The sequence below is a fragment of the Acomys minous genome, assembly GCF_964271855.1.
Source record: "Acomys minous genome assembly, chromosome: 10".
Classification (NCBI taxonomy): domain Eukaryota; kingdom Metazoa; phylum Chordata; class Mammalia; order Rodentia; family Muridae; genus Acomys; species Acomys minous.
In genome coordinates, this window is record NC_140491.1 from 97,877,247 (window position 1) to 97,894,670 (window position 17,424).

The following is a 17,424-nucleotide window of genomic DNA, read 5'->3' on the forward strand; positions in this document are numbered from 1 at the left end:
AGCCATATTTATACTAGGAACGGTCTCAATGCCTCCAACCCGAAGATTCACTTCAGACATTTTGTTTTACAATTACTCTGATAAATAAAGTTAATGGAAATTTCCATTTTTGAGTGTATTATTTTCAGTTTGCCAGTTGTTACAACAAATAAGCATCTCTTAATATTTAAACTAGCTGCTGCAAAATATTTAAGAGAAGATTTAGACTCCGATCTGACTGACTAAACAGCAAATCAAAACAAGAAAAAAGTCCAGGGATTTACTCCAACTGTAAACAATATGTAAAATTTAAATTTCAGATTTCAAAATGGGTTAAGGAAAGATTCCACCTTCAGGGCCCATTCCATTATAAAGACCTGACTATTGATGAGGGGAATTGTATGTGAATGGTTGCAAGAAAAATGTTGGCTGGTTTTCCTAAAAGAAACATAACTAACTGTACTGTTTTGTCCCTTAACTTTAATAACTTCAGAATTTGCTTCCAACATTTTAAACAGACTGGCATATCAAATTACAGAGCAGAAAACCATCCATCAAAATTTAGCAAAGAAAACTTATATAAGCCATTTGCCTTTAATTTCAGCACTCGGGAGGCAGAGGCAGGCGGATCGCTGTGAGTTCAAGGCCAGCCTGGTCTACAAAGTGAGTCCAGGACAGTCAAGGCTTCACAGAGAAACCCTGTCTCGAAAAACCAAAAAAAAAAAAAAAAAAAAAAAGAATATATAAACGGTTATCATTCCTCTATTAGCAGAAACAACTAGTTCGGTCTTTATAAATCTGCCACATATAAATATACATAAATAGATAAAGATGTATGTAGGTATGAAACATGAATCACAGCCTGTTTTTGAGCAGTGTGTAGGACCAGCAGTTTGCATCAGGTCATAACCCGATATGGACCTGCGTAATGAAGGAAGGCCCTCCAGTAACAGTCTCAGGTGGAATGTGACTGAGAGGACCATATGTGGCCCTTATGACTGAAAGCTTGGTGCAGAGAGCCAGCTCAAAGAGTAGGCTGTTCAGGTTGGGGTTGTCATCCAAACACAGTTCAACATCCTCCAGCATCCCGGTTTCAACATTCTCCAGCATCCTGGTTTCTTCAGGAAGATGAGTAGCAGGCCCTCTCATGTGGGAGAGTGGTAAGAGAGAGACCAGTACCACAGGGAAGGGTGGTCGACTGGTTGCTTGTCAAAAACAGTTTCTGTAAATCCTTAAGCAATTTCATTGCGCCAGGATTCCAAGTTCTCTCTTCTGGATCCAGTTCTCTTCATGTCTTGAGGCTTCCAAGACTGTGGCGAAGCATCTTTGGAAGACTGTCTGATAGTATTAGAGCCTCAAGAGAAACAAGCCCAGACACCATCCCCTGGGAACTTGGTGAGCTGGTTGGTGCTCACACTCAGTTCTAATATACTGGTCCAAGTTCCAAACTCCAAAAGAAGGGATGCTAAGTGATTGTTCTTCATATTCAGCTTAGTTAGTTGACGCTTTATCTCATTTCCAAAATGAGATCTCGTTGATTCGATTGTGCCTTCTGTTGAGGGAATAAATTGTGGGAAACTGAGATGGACCCACTGCATATAACGGGAAGTGATTTCTAGCGAAGGTCCAGCTATTTATTTCCCAAGCCCGGATAAAAGACTCTCGCATAGGATAGAAATGTTACTGTTTTTAAAGTTTAATTCCTTAGCTTTACAGCATTTTGCTAATGATCTGGGTTTTTCTGACAGTCTGTTGTATCTCAGGCCAAGATGGCTTAAACTGGACAGATTTTTCTGTGGTATGTGGGAGGTCTTGACTTGTGCCCCAACTCAAGCTTGGTTATTTGGGTGCAGTTTCCAGTCTCCTTTGGAACGTGTTCGAGTTGACTGTGAGTGACTTCCAGCATGAGGAGATTACATGACCTGCCAGTTTGCACTGTTGGGTTAGGATTTTGTTCTCTGCAGTGCTGAGTCGCTGCTGAGTTTAGGCAGGTTTTTGATGTCCTTTTCCTGAGTTGGTGGAGTGGTGGGAAAATCTAGCCCGTCCACCATTGAGTCAGTTTATTATGTTGTACATCAAGCACCCGCAGCTTCTTCAAGTTTCCAAGAATCAGGCAGACTGGTCAGTGAGGTTCCACTGAGAACCCCTCTTAGGAGACGGAGTAGGCAGCTCGTGCCTGCTGGGAGAGCCTGCAGTTTGTTACTGTGGAAGTAAAGCTCTGTTCATTGAATCAGCTCTTTGATTCATGGTGGCAGCATTTGTATAGATCTCTTGGGTAAGTCCAAGCACACTGAGTTTCCTCCCGGCATTTGTTAAGCTGGACTTAATGGCTGGACTTTTTTTTCCCCCCCTAGCTCCATGTGTTGGATTTGGCCATTTGATAGTATTGCCGACTGAAAAAACCACCGGTTGGGCAGCATTGAAATCTTCCTTTTCTCTGGCATCTTTCCCTTGGTTTTAGGTTCTTTTTTCTTTCTCCCCCGCCCAAACCTCTAGAGGCTTTTGACTCTTTATCTCTTTCCTTGGTGGATTGTACTTGGGGTTTCTTTCTCTGTAGTCTTTTTCTTTGCCTAAACTATCACACATGGAGACTCAAGCTCAGACAATGCACATGTCTGATTTGTTTTTTGTTTGCCAGAAATCCAGATTCAAAGATGAAGAGAAAAAAATCCTATGTAGCACCCCCCCACCCAAAAAAGAAAAAATATAGGCAGAGCTGGAGAGATGAGTCAGTGGTTAAGAACATTGCCTGCTCTTCCAGAGGATCAAGGTTTGATTCCCAGCACCCACAAAGCAGCTCACAATCACAGTCGTTGATAACTCCAGTGCCAGAGGATCTAAAACTTTCTTTTGACCTCTTCAAGTACTGTACATGTAGTACCAGCATACATGCATGCAAAAAACCTCATACACATAAGCCAGGCGGTGGTAGCACACACTTTTAATCCCAGCACTCAAGCGGATCTCTATGAGTTCAAGGCCAGCCTGGTCTACAGAGCCAGTTCCAAGACAGCCAGAGCTATTATACAGAGAAACCCTGTTTAAAAAAAAAAAAAAAGAAAGAAAACAAACAAACAAACAAAAAATCAAACCAAACCAAACACTCATACACATAAAATAAAAATAAATTTTGTAAATCTTAAAAAAAAAAGAAGTGTTGGCACAGGAGGCAAATCATCTTGGATTCACAGCCATCTGTTGGGTGTTGGATCTGATAGCACTATGGTCAATTCTGACAACTCATTCAGACTGTTAAGTGGTGCTGGGGCTCAGTGAGTCGTGACCTGCTTCCTGACTGCATCTCCTACAGTACTTCCTTGGAGCCTTATACTTTCCCACAGCCCAGAGGCACCTGAACAAGCTTCCAGCAGGTTCCTAAGTCATGTGTCTGTTTCTCCCCCATTCCTGTAATTCCTTTCTCTTTCTGCCCTCTGGCTATCTTTGCTCCTGCTGCAAAGATACAGGGCAAAGCAGTTTTTGTTCAAAATTGAATAATGAACAGCCTTAATGCTTCTTCCTTCTCTGGACTCATAAAAATGCCAGGTGAAATGCTTTTCTAAGTATTTGACTGTTTTTTTGTTTTTTGTTTTTGTTTTTATTTTTTTTAGGTTTTTCCGAGACGGTTTCTCTGTGTGGCCTTGGCTGTCCTAGGACTCACTTTAGAGACCAGGCTGGCCTTGAACTCACAGCGATCCTCCTGCCTCTGGCTCCCGAGTGCTGGGACTAAAGGTGTGCGCCACCATGACTGGCGTAAGTATTCAACTGTGTTTCAAGTAAAAAGGGACAGAATGTAGCCATAACAAGAGATAAGTCATCAGTGCTCGGATGGTGAGCATCTGGCCTGTTCTGGAATTCTTGAAGCTTCAGATCCTCAAAGGCAGAAGCGACTGACTACTCTTGTATCTCACAAACAGGTGAAAGTCAGCAGAAAAGATGGCAAGCACTTAAGATTTGTCAGGCTGTACAAACGACCCAGTGATCCTTAGCTGTCCACCATCAGTAGTATTGGAGGTTTTCGCTCTGGTTTGGAAGAGGACTTTGATTGGAATCATTGTGTTATTTTCTTCTGGTCACTATACTTCTTTAGGAAAAAAAAATACATCTCTTGGAGTGGTGGGTACTTCAGCTCTGTGAGTCCCCAGGCTTAGGCCATAGTCTCACTGTATTTACCAGAATTTAAGCTAAGCACATGACTGGAAACATACTTCTTAGTTTGCTATAGGGGAAACCCTGGGTTTTACTTTCTGTTTATGTTTGTTTTAGTTTTGCTTAAAGTCACACATTGTTCTTCTAAAGCAGTGACAACCTGTGGGTCATGACCTCTTTGTGGTCAAATGACCCTTTCATGGGGGTGGTCTGGCACCATTGGAAAACACAGATATTTACCCTGCAATTCATATCAGTAGCAAAATTACAGTTGTGAAGTTGCAAAGAAAATAACTTTCTGATTTGAGGTCACCACAGCATGAGGAACTGTATTAAAGGTTTGCAGCATTAGGAAGGTTGAGAAGCACTGTTTGAAAGGTTCTTAGAGGCTAGACACGAGAGAGAATGCCCAGTGGTTAGAAACTGCTCACGTCGAACCCAAGTCCAGTTCCCACCACCTTCATCAGGTAGCTCACAACTTGTAACTTGAGCTCCAGGGTATCAAAACCCTTCTGGCTTCTGTGGGTACTTACACTCACATGCCCAACCCCCTCTCCCTTACATACTTTCCCACAATTAGAGGCTTGAAACTTCTCTTTTATACTTCTTTTACTGTTGAGTACCATATTGGCGCAGTGCGTTTAGATACAGAGCTTTCAGCATCTTGTAGATAAAGCTTTAGTGCTGGATATATTTGGGAGATTTGGTCACTGTTTTTTTTTTTTTTTTTTAGTATTCAGGTGATTTCTAGTAAATACTTTCTTTTAAGCCAAATTTTGCAGCTTGTTTTTTTTTTTATTACCGACCTCTTCTTTTTGCTCAACAGTTTGGAAACTTCAGTGGTCAGATTCCAGGGATGCAGATGCAAATGGGCCAGCCAATGCCAGGGGCAGGTCCCAATATGTTCTCTGGTGGCTACCCTGGATACCTGGCCTACTCTGACAGCTACTCCCCGGCCGATGACTCCATGTGGACTTACTTCACAGCTGTGGCTGGACAGGTGAGGTGATAATTCTTTTACCAAACACTAGTGAATAAATGCTTACCCATCCACTTAGTGTATCATTTAAAATGTCTATAAAGTTTATGTCTTAAACTTACATAGAATAATATTGTTCTTAAGATCAAAGATGAAGGTAGCCATGACTGCTTCATTTTAAAAAATTCTATTGTGTTTGCTCTTGATAATTTCACATGGTTATAATGTGCATTCTTATTGTTAGAGGCTCTGTAATCTCTTCCCATTACCTTCCCATCTTCCCTACAAGTCCCCTTCGCTCAGGCATGACCATCATATTGTTGGTGTTGTTATTATTTTGAGACCCATCGAGCTTAATTGGGATCATCAGCTAACGTATAATTGCAAAGTGATGGTATTGAGCAGCAGTGGAGTCCTTAACAGGTAGTTAGGGTTTCGTCCTCTTGGCAGGATGAAACTAAGCCACTCATGGCCCCTCTTTCTTCTTGGACATACACTTTTCATTCTGCAGATACTACTTTGCCTTTTATACTCATCTGCTCCATATAGGAAAGCATGTGGCCCTCTCCAGAAACAGCCAGGACCTCTCTGGTTTCCAAAAATGTGAACCCAAATAAACTTGTTTTGATTGTAGATGTGCCAGTTTCGGGTGTTTGGTTATAGTCACAGACAGCGGAATAGATGACATAATTACATCACAAATTGAGTATTTACTGCTTGTCTTCCCTACGATTGTGTTTTCTTAAAGATTAATTTTTTAATTCTGTGTGTGTGTGTGTGTGTGTGTGTGTGTGTGTGTGTGTGTGTGTGTGTGAGCACGCATGTATAAGCATGAATGAGGGTGCCCAGGGAGTCCAGAGGCTTCTGATCACTTGGAGTTAGGAGTCACAGATAGGTGTTAGCCACTTGCCTGGGTGCTGAAAATCAAACTTTGGTCCTCTGGAAAAGCAGGAAGAGCTCTCGCCATTGGCCCATCTCTCCAGGCCTGCTGAATTGTATTGTTATTTTAAAATAAATTACTTCATTAATTATACTCTCCCTAAATGACTTTTAAATACAAAACTAGGGCAACTTATGAAAGAAAAGGATGAATACTTACAATTTGATTGAATGCAAGGACATTTTAGAACTGTACGCTAATAACCGTAGGAACAATATTTTCAATGTTGGCACCAACTTCATTCAATGTAAATGCACATATCCCAGTAAAAACCTAAGAATGTCAAGTGATGTGATAGGAATCACGTCGCGATTTACTCAAACTGAGAAATTGCATGTGTTCTCACAGATGAAGTTATAACATTTTTAGTAATAAGTGGTTTAAGTTGATGGCACATTTTCTACAAAGATTATAAAAGTGATTATATTGAAGCTTCACTATGTTTTAATACAAAAATGAAAGCAAAATTTTATCTTAATGGTGTGATATGCTATTAGCATTTTAGCCTCTAATACTTTGAATAAATACTGCAGGCTAGCTTTATTAGGACCAACAGAACAGTTTGAGCCTGCCAGCTCAGGTCTTTGACTTCACTATGAGTTGTTACTGACAATGCGTGATCATGGTGGCTTTGCCTTTACTTTCACTATTAATACACCCCCCCCCCCAATTTAGTCTTTTTAAGTAATTTTATAGTACTGTCCTGTAAAAATGAAGTGAATTTAAAAATGTATGCATCTTCTGTGGTTTGAATGAGAACACCCTCACAGGCTCATGTGTTTGTACACTTGGTCGCCAGCTCACAGCGCTGTTTTGAAGGCTGTGTGGACTTGGGATGAAGATGTGGGGCTATAGGAGTGGGGCTTGACAGCCTCAGAGCCAGTCTGCTGCCCAGAGCATTTTGCTTCTTGACTTGCTAAGATGTACCGAGCCACGCTACAACCTCCTCTGGCATGGATGCAGCCCAAGTCACTGTGTGTTCCTCACCATGTCGGACCCTGTCCGTTTAAACTGTGAGGTATCAAAATGAAACCTCTAGTTTTTAAGTACCTTCGTCCAAGTATTCTGTCATAGAGATGAGATAATCTATTTAGTATTATGCTTATTTGTATTGGTTTTTGACTGCATTTGGTATGAAAGAAATATTGAATGATATTTAGAATTAGAAAGTTTACAATTATGATTTTATACACATGTGTAACATGGAACTATATACATACGTATATGATCACAATTATATTTTATATATGGAAACATGCATGCATATATAATCACCTCTATATTGTATAAATATGTCTTTGTTTCCACCGTGTTTCCTTTCCTTAGTCAGGGAATAGACTTTAGAATTTCTCTTCTGTAAGGCACATCATAGGAACTCAGTCTTTCCCTGCTTTCAGATTGCTATAAAGAAATTCCATACCTTATTTTGTATGGTGATGTGCCACAAGACCCTCAGTCCAGAGCAGTCCAGCCATTTGCTGTGGATGCTGTGTGAGATGAGGATGTTGTAGATGGGTATGTGAGAATGGAGAAACGCATCTCTCTAAATGAGATGTAAAATATTAAAAGATTTCTATTTCTTCAAAATATCACTGGAGTCAAATTCCTAAATTTTTATTTTGCCTTTTTTTCCTTCTTTTTGGCCCTTTTCAAAATGAATCAAGAATTTTCTGATAGACCATTCCATTGAGGCTAAGTATTACAGTATGGAGCATATCATAATACTGTATTTTTGTATATAAATGAATGTAAAATTCAGAGTCACAGTTGTGTTTTATTTGACAACAGGATTGTGTTCTAGAGTATTAGGCAGCAGAAAGGGCAGAGATGCTGGGACCAGATGCCCACAGTTACCATTGAGTGAATACCACAATGACCAAGGACCTTACCATAGGTCCCACCTCCTATTTTCATCTGCCTGGGGACCAAAGCACTTCTGGTTGATATTCAGCCCAAACACACTACATACTAGATAACAGGAATTCTTTAAAACTCCATTTTAGTCTTTTGGACTTCTGCCTTCCATGTGATCCATTCTTGACTGCAACTGTGTTGTTGCAAAGTACTACATACATGGTTTTAGAAATGTGGCCCTAATAGGAAAAAAAGTAAGCATTTGAAATAAGAGAGCAAGAAACTCAAAACCTATTATAAAAGTAGACTAGTAATTGACATGACCATGATTTGATCAACTAACAATTACTTGCATAACTTGTTTACCCTAAACAACCTGCAATAGCACTTTCAAAGTATTGGAAGTATACCTTGTATTATAATTGAGTTATTTGGGTACAATACCTCTTATTAGAGTATTGTAGAATAATCTTACATTTGAATTCTATACCACTCTATCTAGAGTTGAACTTATTTTGCATCTATATATAAAATTCTATACCAGTGAATTAAAAATAACCTTGTGAGTGACAATTGAGGCATTAAGTTGAGGAGTAGATTCACTAATCTACTTTTTGTTCTATCTCTCTATATATTTCAATATTTCCTCTTCTTTCTTCTCAGCCCCATCTACAAACCTAAGATTATAATATAAAGGAAAAGAAAGACATCACTGAGTCTTGTTTTCTCTCTAAATATGACCAATAATAACTTGTAACCAACTCCTATTGATAATAACCCTCTATGGCCCAAGAAAGCAACCAAAACCCTACTTGACCCCCCTTAGAGGAAATGGGGCATTGGGTGTGGCAGATAGATATGATTCTATAGAAAGATAAGGTAGGATAGTTAGATAAGGTCTTCAAAAACCTCAGAGACATGCAGAATATAGCATTTAAGAATGTTTTTATTATTTTAAAGATTCACTGACAATGAGACAGGTTAACTCCTGGCAAAACCCAGCCTAACTCAAAGAGGTTGATGAGCATCAAAGAACCTCCTTATGGAGATGCCTTCAATTATGGCAAAGAAGCCACTGAACCAAATGTCCTTTTTCTACCACAGATAGAATTCTGTCTAAAAAAGGGCAAGCTTGGATGCAGGCAGAGTTGACAGCCAAACTCTGCCAAGACAGGGTGAGCAAGTCCTCAATAGTTCCTGCCTCACAAATATGTCTGTCAGATATATTGGGCCTGAAGGCTGCATATGATGCTCCAATGTTATACAGAGTTTTGGGTGACTGTTCAGGTAGCAAACTGTCTCTGTCATCTTTTCATTTGGAAAGCTACTAACTTCCACTCCTGACATACTAAGGTAATCAAATTTATTCCTTCTCAAGTCTCTGATGGAGTTGAAGACCAGGTAGCTTAGTTTTACAATGAAGCTTAGTTGTTTAGGAGTTAAGATGTACTTAGATCTAGATAGATGTTTTAAGTTGATAATGAGAAGATGTGATGGAGATTGATTTACATTCAAAATTTTAGAAGCACCAAGATAGGAAAGATGTTTTCTTCAGGGCTGTCAAATGCAAATAGCCAAAACACTAAGAATGTAATATTTATATAATTCCTGATTGTGTCATGGCTCTTCTTGCTATAGGTAGTTTATTGTATAAATGTGTAATAATATAAATGTGTATGTAAAAATGTTTAATTAATAAAAAAAGAAATTCAAAACCTAATTCCTGAATTCAGGATATATAAAGAGGGTTTTATGTTAACTTGACATAGCTAGAAAGGTAGGTACCTCAGATGCCTCCATAAGATCTGGCTGGAAGGCATTTAGTTAATTAGTGAATCATATGGGAAAGGTACAGCCCATGGATGGTAATCTTGGCTTTTATAAGAAAGCAGGCTGAGCAAGCCAGTACGCACCCCTCCATGGCCTCTGCATCAACTTCTACCTCCAGGTTCCTGCCATGTTTGAGTTCTTGTCCTGACTTCCTTCAACAAACAGTGAATCGAAGTGGAAACAAATAAACCCCTTTCTCCTCAACTTGCTCTGGTCATGTTGCTTCATCACAGCAATAGTAACCCTAAGGAAGACAATGGTGAAAGTGGTATTTTATATTCTAATTCAGTGGTAGGGAGAGAGAGAGGGGAAAGGGAGGAAGGGAGGGAGGGAGGGAGGGAGGGAGGGGGCATGTGAACCCATGGCTTTATATGCATATTACACAAGCACAACTTTTTTTTTTTGTATGCCATTCTTATGTTTAACATTGGGTTGAGGGATGTAAGATTTGTTTCTATGGGGTATAACAGGATGGTTCATGGTGCATTCAGACTGTAGGGTAGAATTCCAAATAGAAAACTCTATCTAAATCTGTAGCAGGTTATCAGTGGTGACTTGTAAATTGTGGCTGTTTCTGGGAGAGAGTTGACGATGAAAAGGATCAAGAATATGAAAGAAAGCAGTGCACTGGAAATTCAAATGCTGGACTGATGATAAGGTTTTAGCTACAGTCTGTATGTACCCAGCCCACCATCATTTTGTGGCAGTGGAGGATGTACTGAAGTGGGTAGCATCTCATAGAATACTGACCGCATCTTACATTCTGTTCTTCACTTGAGTGCTTGTCAAGTCCCATTGCTTTTCTAAGAACAGAGGCTTTGTACACAGTCTTCCTAGATTCGAGGCATATGACAGCTCATATCCTAATGACGTATGCAACCATGTTTGCTTCTACGGTACTAAATGTACTAAAGTCTGAGTTAGAGTTAGAAAAAAGTCTCTGTGTGTGTTGTGTATTCCCACTTCATGCACTTTGAAAACAAAGCAAGTACACAGTGAAGCATCATAGACCTCAATTGTATCTAGGAAGGACATTAAATACACCCTTTCTCTCGTTATCAGTCCTCATAGTTGCCACAGAAAATGCCCTAATGTAAATTACTGATGTAACCTTTAATTGTTACAGTATTTGTTAAATGACTTAAGGTCAGGCTGGGCAAAGCCATGAAAGATGTTTTTGTTTTGAATGCATAACTTAAATATGTCTTTAGAGCTAGGACTCAAAATAAACGAATGGTTTTTTTTTTTTAAATAAATTAAGAACACTATGATGAGCCAAAGCTCATTTTTTCCTTAGCTTTTAAGACAGGGTCTGACCTTGTGCTCACACACAGATCTCATTTGCCTCACTTTCACATTGACTCCGCTTACACGTACAAAGCCCGTTCAACCTTCTGATGACTTCGCTTTTGTAAAACAGTAAACTGCAGACCAATTTATTTGTCATGGCTAGATTTGCGTGGTTTTAAGAAGATAATTGGGTAGAATAATGTAACTTGAAGGAGATGATTATGCAAGTAAGTGGCGTTTCTTATGTCTCTCCAAGAGCTTCATAGGATGCAGAGTTTGCAAATGGTCATCAGGGCACCGTGGTGCCTGTGGCCCCAGGAGGCTGGGGCAGGAGGGACCACCTGTGCCTAGGAATCCGAGACAAGCCTGGGCAACACAATACGATCCCTATCTCAAAGCAAAACAAACATAAAAACAAATGAAGTCTCAAAAAATGTTGAAGAAGTTAACAGGCAGATACGTGAATCTTAATTTTTCCAGTGGGTGAAGGAAGCAATAACTTTCCATAGGCGAGGGTACACGTTTCTAATGATGAACCATAAACGCCTTTTGATCCACATTGTATCTATGCAAAGCAGTGCGTATAGAAAGCAGGGGCCACTGTACATAAAGCAGCAAGTGTGGTGTGTGGCCCGCCAAGTTCAGGTCACCGAGTGAGACGTGTTTCCTAGCGCCCACTCCCTCAGAACAGGGAGGACTCTGACATACTTTTTATGTTCTTCACCTTAAATTCCCAATACTTTTCTTCTAGGTTTTTTTTTTCCCCAAATGGTTTTGCTACAAAATAACTCCCTACTTTTCAAAGTTTGTCTTTTATGTTTAGAAGTATAGAACTTAATAATAATAATAACCCTACTGTGTGGGCGTGGTTGAAGTTATATGTGACTGTTGCAAAGAGGATGGTACTGGGACAGGAAACATAAGAGTGCCCAGGTTTTATTGATTATAATTTTAATTGCATTGGGGGGGATTTCCATATATTCACATGTTTTCTTGAAAGCTTTAATTGTATGTTCGTTGGATCCTGTGTATCGTTGTGCTGTCTGAATATTGTATTGATTGTTAGTGTGAAAAGATTGATAAGGCTTAAAATTTTAAATTTTTTACTAATTCCATTCTCAACTAGGATAGTAATTTCTCACTTAAGAGTTAAAGAGAAAAACAATTTATAATTGGCTATTTTCACTGTGTGTGAGGACAGTATTTACAATCAAAGGAGGGAAGGGGAAGCTATTTTCTTTTCTTTTCTTTTCTTTTTTTTTTCATGAGACAAGTTTTTTCTGTGTAACAACCCTGGCTATCCTGTACTCACATTGTAGACCAGGATGGCCTTAAACTCAGAGAGAGAGAGAGAGATCCATGTGCCTCTGCCTCCAGAAAAGGCATGTGCTAACGCGGCTGGGAAACTATTTCCTAATCATTTATAGAAAGTCTTTTACTGTGCAGTGGTTGACCATACCTGGGGTTTGGTTTGTTCTCTCATGGCAGTGGCCTGGCTGCAGAGCTGTCAGACTTGGGTAGAGAACACTTTACTACTTCACTTAGAATACATCAAACAAATGTTCATAATATGTGTTTCTTGAAACATAATATTGGCTTGAAACAGTTACCTCAGGATAGGCAATTATTGGCAATGTTTACTAGAATGTGACACAAAGGCCTTCTGATGCCCATATCATTGGAGAATTTTTTTTTCTAACCCAGCTTCACCCTTAAAAATAAGTAAATAAATATTTAAGCTAAAAAAAGAAAGAAACTAATGGATGAATGTGTCTGAAATATATTATGTAGATAGGTAAAGTGTTATAATATACCCATTATCACACATAATTAATAAATGCTAATAAAACATTTTAAAAGATGTTTTTAGGTCTAGAGAGATGTTTTAAGTTGATAATGATGAGATATGATAGATATTGATTTACATTCAGAATTTTAGAGGCACCAAGATAGGAAAGATATTTTCTTCAAGGCTGCCAAATGCAAATAGCCAAAACACTGAGAATGTAACATTTATACAATTCCTGATTGTGTCATGGTTCTTCTTGCTGTAGGTAGTTTATTGTATATATGTGCCACAATATAAATGTATATGTAAAAAATAAAAAAATATTTTAAAAGATATACTAGTTTTCTTAAATTCTAGTTTTAAAAATAATTATGGAGTTTGTAGCTTGCTAATCTCCCTCCATGTACCGTGATGGGAATGAAAGGCCATCAGGGAACCTGACAAAGGTGACCATTAATAAAGTGACTAAGCATTTTGCACTTTTAAAAGATTTATTTATTTTTACTTTATGTGCATTGGTAATTTGCCAGCATGTGTGTCGGTGTAAGGGTGCCAGATCTCCTGGAACTGTAGTTACAGATGACCATGTGGGTGATGGGAATTGAACCCAGGTCCTTTGGAAGAACAGCTAGTGCTCTAAAGCACTGAGAGTTTTTTTTCGTTGTTTTGACAAGAGGATTATGCTGCACCTCAGATGGTGGAGAGGGGAGGGGGGGTTCGCTTGTGAATTTTGTGGTTCTTAATGTTTTGAAAATTGAGCATTTCTAGATTGCCCCAGAGCATCACTCAGTTAAGATTTTTAATGTTCTTGGTACCACTGTAGATTGAAACCTGTGGTCGTTCCTTTTTGCAGGATGGTGAGGTGGATGCGGAGGAACTTCAGAGATGCTTGACACAGTCGGGAATCAGTGGAACTTATGCTCGTGAGATCACATGTTGCTTTGTTGTCCTTTCTTGTCACGTAGGGAATTAGTAAAGGAAATTCATTTCTAGCATTTTGGTCCCACACCTAAAATATTAAAAACATTATAAGCTCTACATATGCCAAATTCAAAGAGTCAGATAGCTCTGTAGGTATTGTTATAGAAACAACTTTTCACTTATACTCCTGACTGTCATCATTAACTGCTCAGAAGAAACATCTTTTAAATGGTTGTGTAAGTGACCTTTTCAGAATTTGTGTCCAACTCAAAGTGCCATAAAGTGTCATAGCTTTAGGACTACACAGTTGAAGCTTTGTGATTATCAGTTGATGTCCTGCTCTGACGGAAAAAAAAAAGTATTTAAATATCTTCCAACCTTAAAATCACTTCACTGTTTCATGTGAAAAATTTTCATCCTTTGTCCTGCTGTGGGATGATTTATAATGATCTGGGTACCATCAGCGGCATTTCCCTTATCTCCGCTGTCTATGTGTTGCTTATAGCTGTGTCTTGTGGCACTCTATGCCTATTCTTCTTTTCTTTAATGCGGCCTTTTGTTTTTCCTAAAATTTACAGCGGCTACTGCATGCCAGTGGTGCAGGGAAGGAACTGCTGAAATGGCTGCTCTGCCAGGGGATAAGAGAGAGAAAATATCCAGAGGTGTCTGGAGGAATCCAGAGCAGAGAGAAAAGGAAAGACATGCGAACGTGGCCAGGACTGTCTGCAAGAGAAGGGAGAGTAGTAGGAAATAGCACGAGAGGAAATAGTACAGAACAGCAGGGAGAGGGCATGGGGGACTGGGGAGCAGCCGTGGAGGTAGCAGGAGGGGAAATCTTGTCATTATATAGAGGACCAGTGGGTATCTGGGAGGAGGGAAGCCTGGGGAGGTGAGAAGGGCTAGATTGCTTGTGAGGGGGCCTTAGAAAGGTATAAGATGTATTTATGAATAGGCACTGTAGGTCCCTGGAGGCCAGCGTGGGCTTTGGTATGCAACCACAGGCGTATGTCCGCGGAAAGCCATATGTCTCTTCTGCCAGAGGCAAGGGAAATGACTCCTTTTGGCAGATGGAAACCTGTTTCAAAGGCTCCTGAGGCCTGCTGGTTTTTATCTAATGGCCAGAAGTGCTTCTATAGACAAGCTTGAGCTAAGCCAAGGCAGTCATTTCTGGACATGTGCTCTGCCTTTAGACGTTGGGCGAATCAGTGTTTGCTTTGACCTGGCAGCTAGCTGTTGCATCCCTCAGATTGGCCAGGGCTTCCTGACATGGCCTGGGTATTACTGCTGCATCTCCTCATTTCACCACCACCGTTCTGCAGTTCCTTCCAATTCTGAGTGGCATCTCTCATTTTATCTGTCTCTGTTTGTCTAATATTTTTTTATTAATTAATTAATTTATTTATTCACTTTACATCCCATTTGTAGCTCCCTCCCTCCTCTCTGCCTAGTCCCACCCTCCCCCCCTCATTCACCCTCCCCCCCCATTCACCCTCCCCCCTCATTCACCCTCCCCCCCTCATTCACCCTCCCCCCTCATTCACCCTCCCCCCTCATTCACCCTCCCCCCTCATTCACCCTCCCCCCCTCATTCACCCTCCCCCCCTCATTCACCCTCCCCCCTCATTCACCCTCCCCCCTCATTCACCCTCCCCCCTCATTCACCCTCCCCCCCTCATTCACCCTCCCCCCCTCATTCACCCTCCCCCCTCATTCACCCTCCCCTTTTATTCAGAGAAGGGGAGCCCCTCCTACCCCCCCACCCCAGCTCATCAAGTCACATCAGGACTGAGTTCTTCCCCTGTGGCCTGGGAAGGCAGTCCCCTCAGGGAGAAGTGATCAAACCATGTCAGAGACAGTGTCATTCCCTCACCTCTCAGCTCCCCTTACTAGCCGACCCACAGAAGCCTGAGCTACCCACTGGCCACATCTATGTAGAGGATCTCATTAAGTAGCTTTTAATGAAAAAGTACATGGATTACCATCATGCTTTGAGACTTTAAGTGTCTGAAGATGCTTTCATTTGTTTTCATTTGTCTTGGCCATTGAATGGCTGCCCGTCAAGGTGTGGAGTTCCCCCGTTACAACCCATTTTCACATTCAAAAAGCATTCTTATTTCTTTGTAGTGCAATGGATAGCATCCATCCAGACAGAGGCAGGAAGGAGACTAGGGGCTTTAAATGCTCTTGCCATAGACATTGCTGCTGTTGTTTTGTGGCCGTTTTCACACACACTTTGAAAAGGACTTCTGGTCTGGCCTTCTACCACCCTAGTTTCTATCTTACCTGCGTGGGATTTGCTTTCCTCTTTGGATGCCCAGGGTCATTCTGTTCCTCTCGGCTCCTCCCTGCTCTGACATTTCACAGTGTCGTGCCTTGTGGTCTTACATGGGGGGACGAGTGGGTGTGCTCAGTCTGGATTCTCTTGTACTTTTCAGCTGTGGGAAATTTTCTTCAGTGTTGTGTCCTCTTTCTGTAATGTGCGTTATTTGGACCGAGTCATCTGTTCTCCTTTTTATGGAATGTTCTCAACTTTCTTTTATAATCCTTCTGTGTCTTTCGTTTCTGGCGGTCTGTTTTGTAAGCACTAAAATTCATTTATTTTCCCAAATGCTATGGTTTCTATTTCTCTTATCTTTCTGAAACTAATAGTATGCTTATTACATAGCCTTCTTTTCCTCTCAAAGTTATTTTTACTCTTCTAGCTTCTTTGGTTATTTTCCTTGTCATTTCTTAGGTGTCTGATGACACTTTGTTGTGGACGTCTCATGAAAATGCTGAGTGTATTTCCTGGTCTGGTTGGTGTGGGGTTCCTAGTGAGGTGAAGCTGGCCAGTTTCCCCGTGGGGTTCAGTTGTCACTGTCAGGAGAGGTTTCCTGTGGGCTGCCCTTCTGTTATGCTTCGTAGGAGGCAAAGCACGCTCCCAGGGTTCTCAAGTCTGTGCAAGTTTTTAGCTAATTGGCTTGTATTCAGCAGTTAGAGCATTCGCACTGTGGCTAGTGTCCTACAGTCCAGACACAGCCCCAGAAAGGAAACTCTTGCTGTGTGAGAGAGCGGGTGTGACAGCCATCCAACTGAGTGGCAGCAGAGGGGATTGGCTCCTTCCTTGCACAATCTCAAAATAGCCCTTCACTCAGTTCTGTTTTTAGCGCCACCTTCACACACATGCTCAGAAGCTGCCAATTCATAGACATTTGTCATCTTTTCCAAGGTAGCTAGGTTGTGTCTCAGCATTTCTCTTCATGCATAAACATGAAATAGTCATATCCTTTGACTTTCTAACTTGTAAAATATTTTTTGGTATCCTTTTTCCTCTAAAGGTTTAAGTCCCCCAACCCCATATCAAATTACTGTCCACTCCAGTGGGTTGTGAGGAGGAAGGAAAACCTGTCATTTTCTGCATGAAAAGTCTGTCTCTCTACTCTATAAAAATATTTCAACTTTAAATACTCATTCTTTATCCTGAGATTGAACATATGCTTATTTGTTGATTTAATTTTTGTTTTAATCTAGTTCAGTTCTCCACTTTCTGAAGGCAAACCAAGTTAAAATGTCAACAAAAATGGCATACTACAACATTTTCTCCTGTAACCACCCCCCCCCAACTTCCAGTAGTTTATTTATGGAGGAACACAAGGCCTCAGTATTCACGGTTCTACCCACTAGCTTTATGAGCGTGGTAAACCATCTTTCTTGGCC

At 40.6% G+C, this 17,424-nt stretch overlaps 1 protein-coding gene across 1 annotated transcript in view; it reads left to right on the forward strand.

Moving 5' to 3' along the window:
• Positions 1-17,424, forward strand: part of GCA (grancalcin) — a 32,043-nt gene that overhangs the window by 3,181 nt on the left and 11,438 nt on the right. The window contains exons 2-3 of the mRNA XM_084799419.1: positions 4,952-5,125; positions 13,661-13,730. Coding sequence (XP_084655545.1) covers positions 4,952-5,125; positions 13,661-13,730 — 244 coding nt within the window. The remainder of the gene's footprint in view (positions 1-4,951; positions 5,126-13,660; positions 13,731-17,424) is intronic.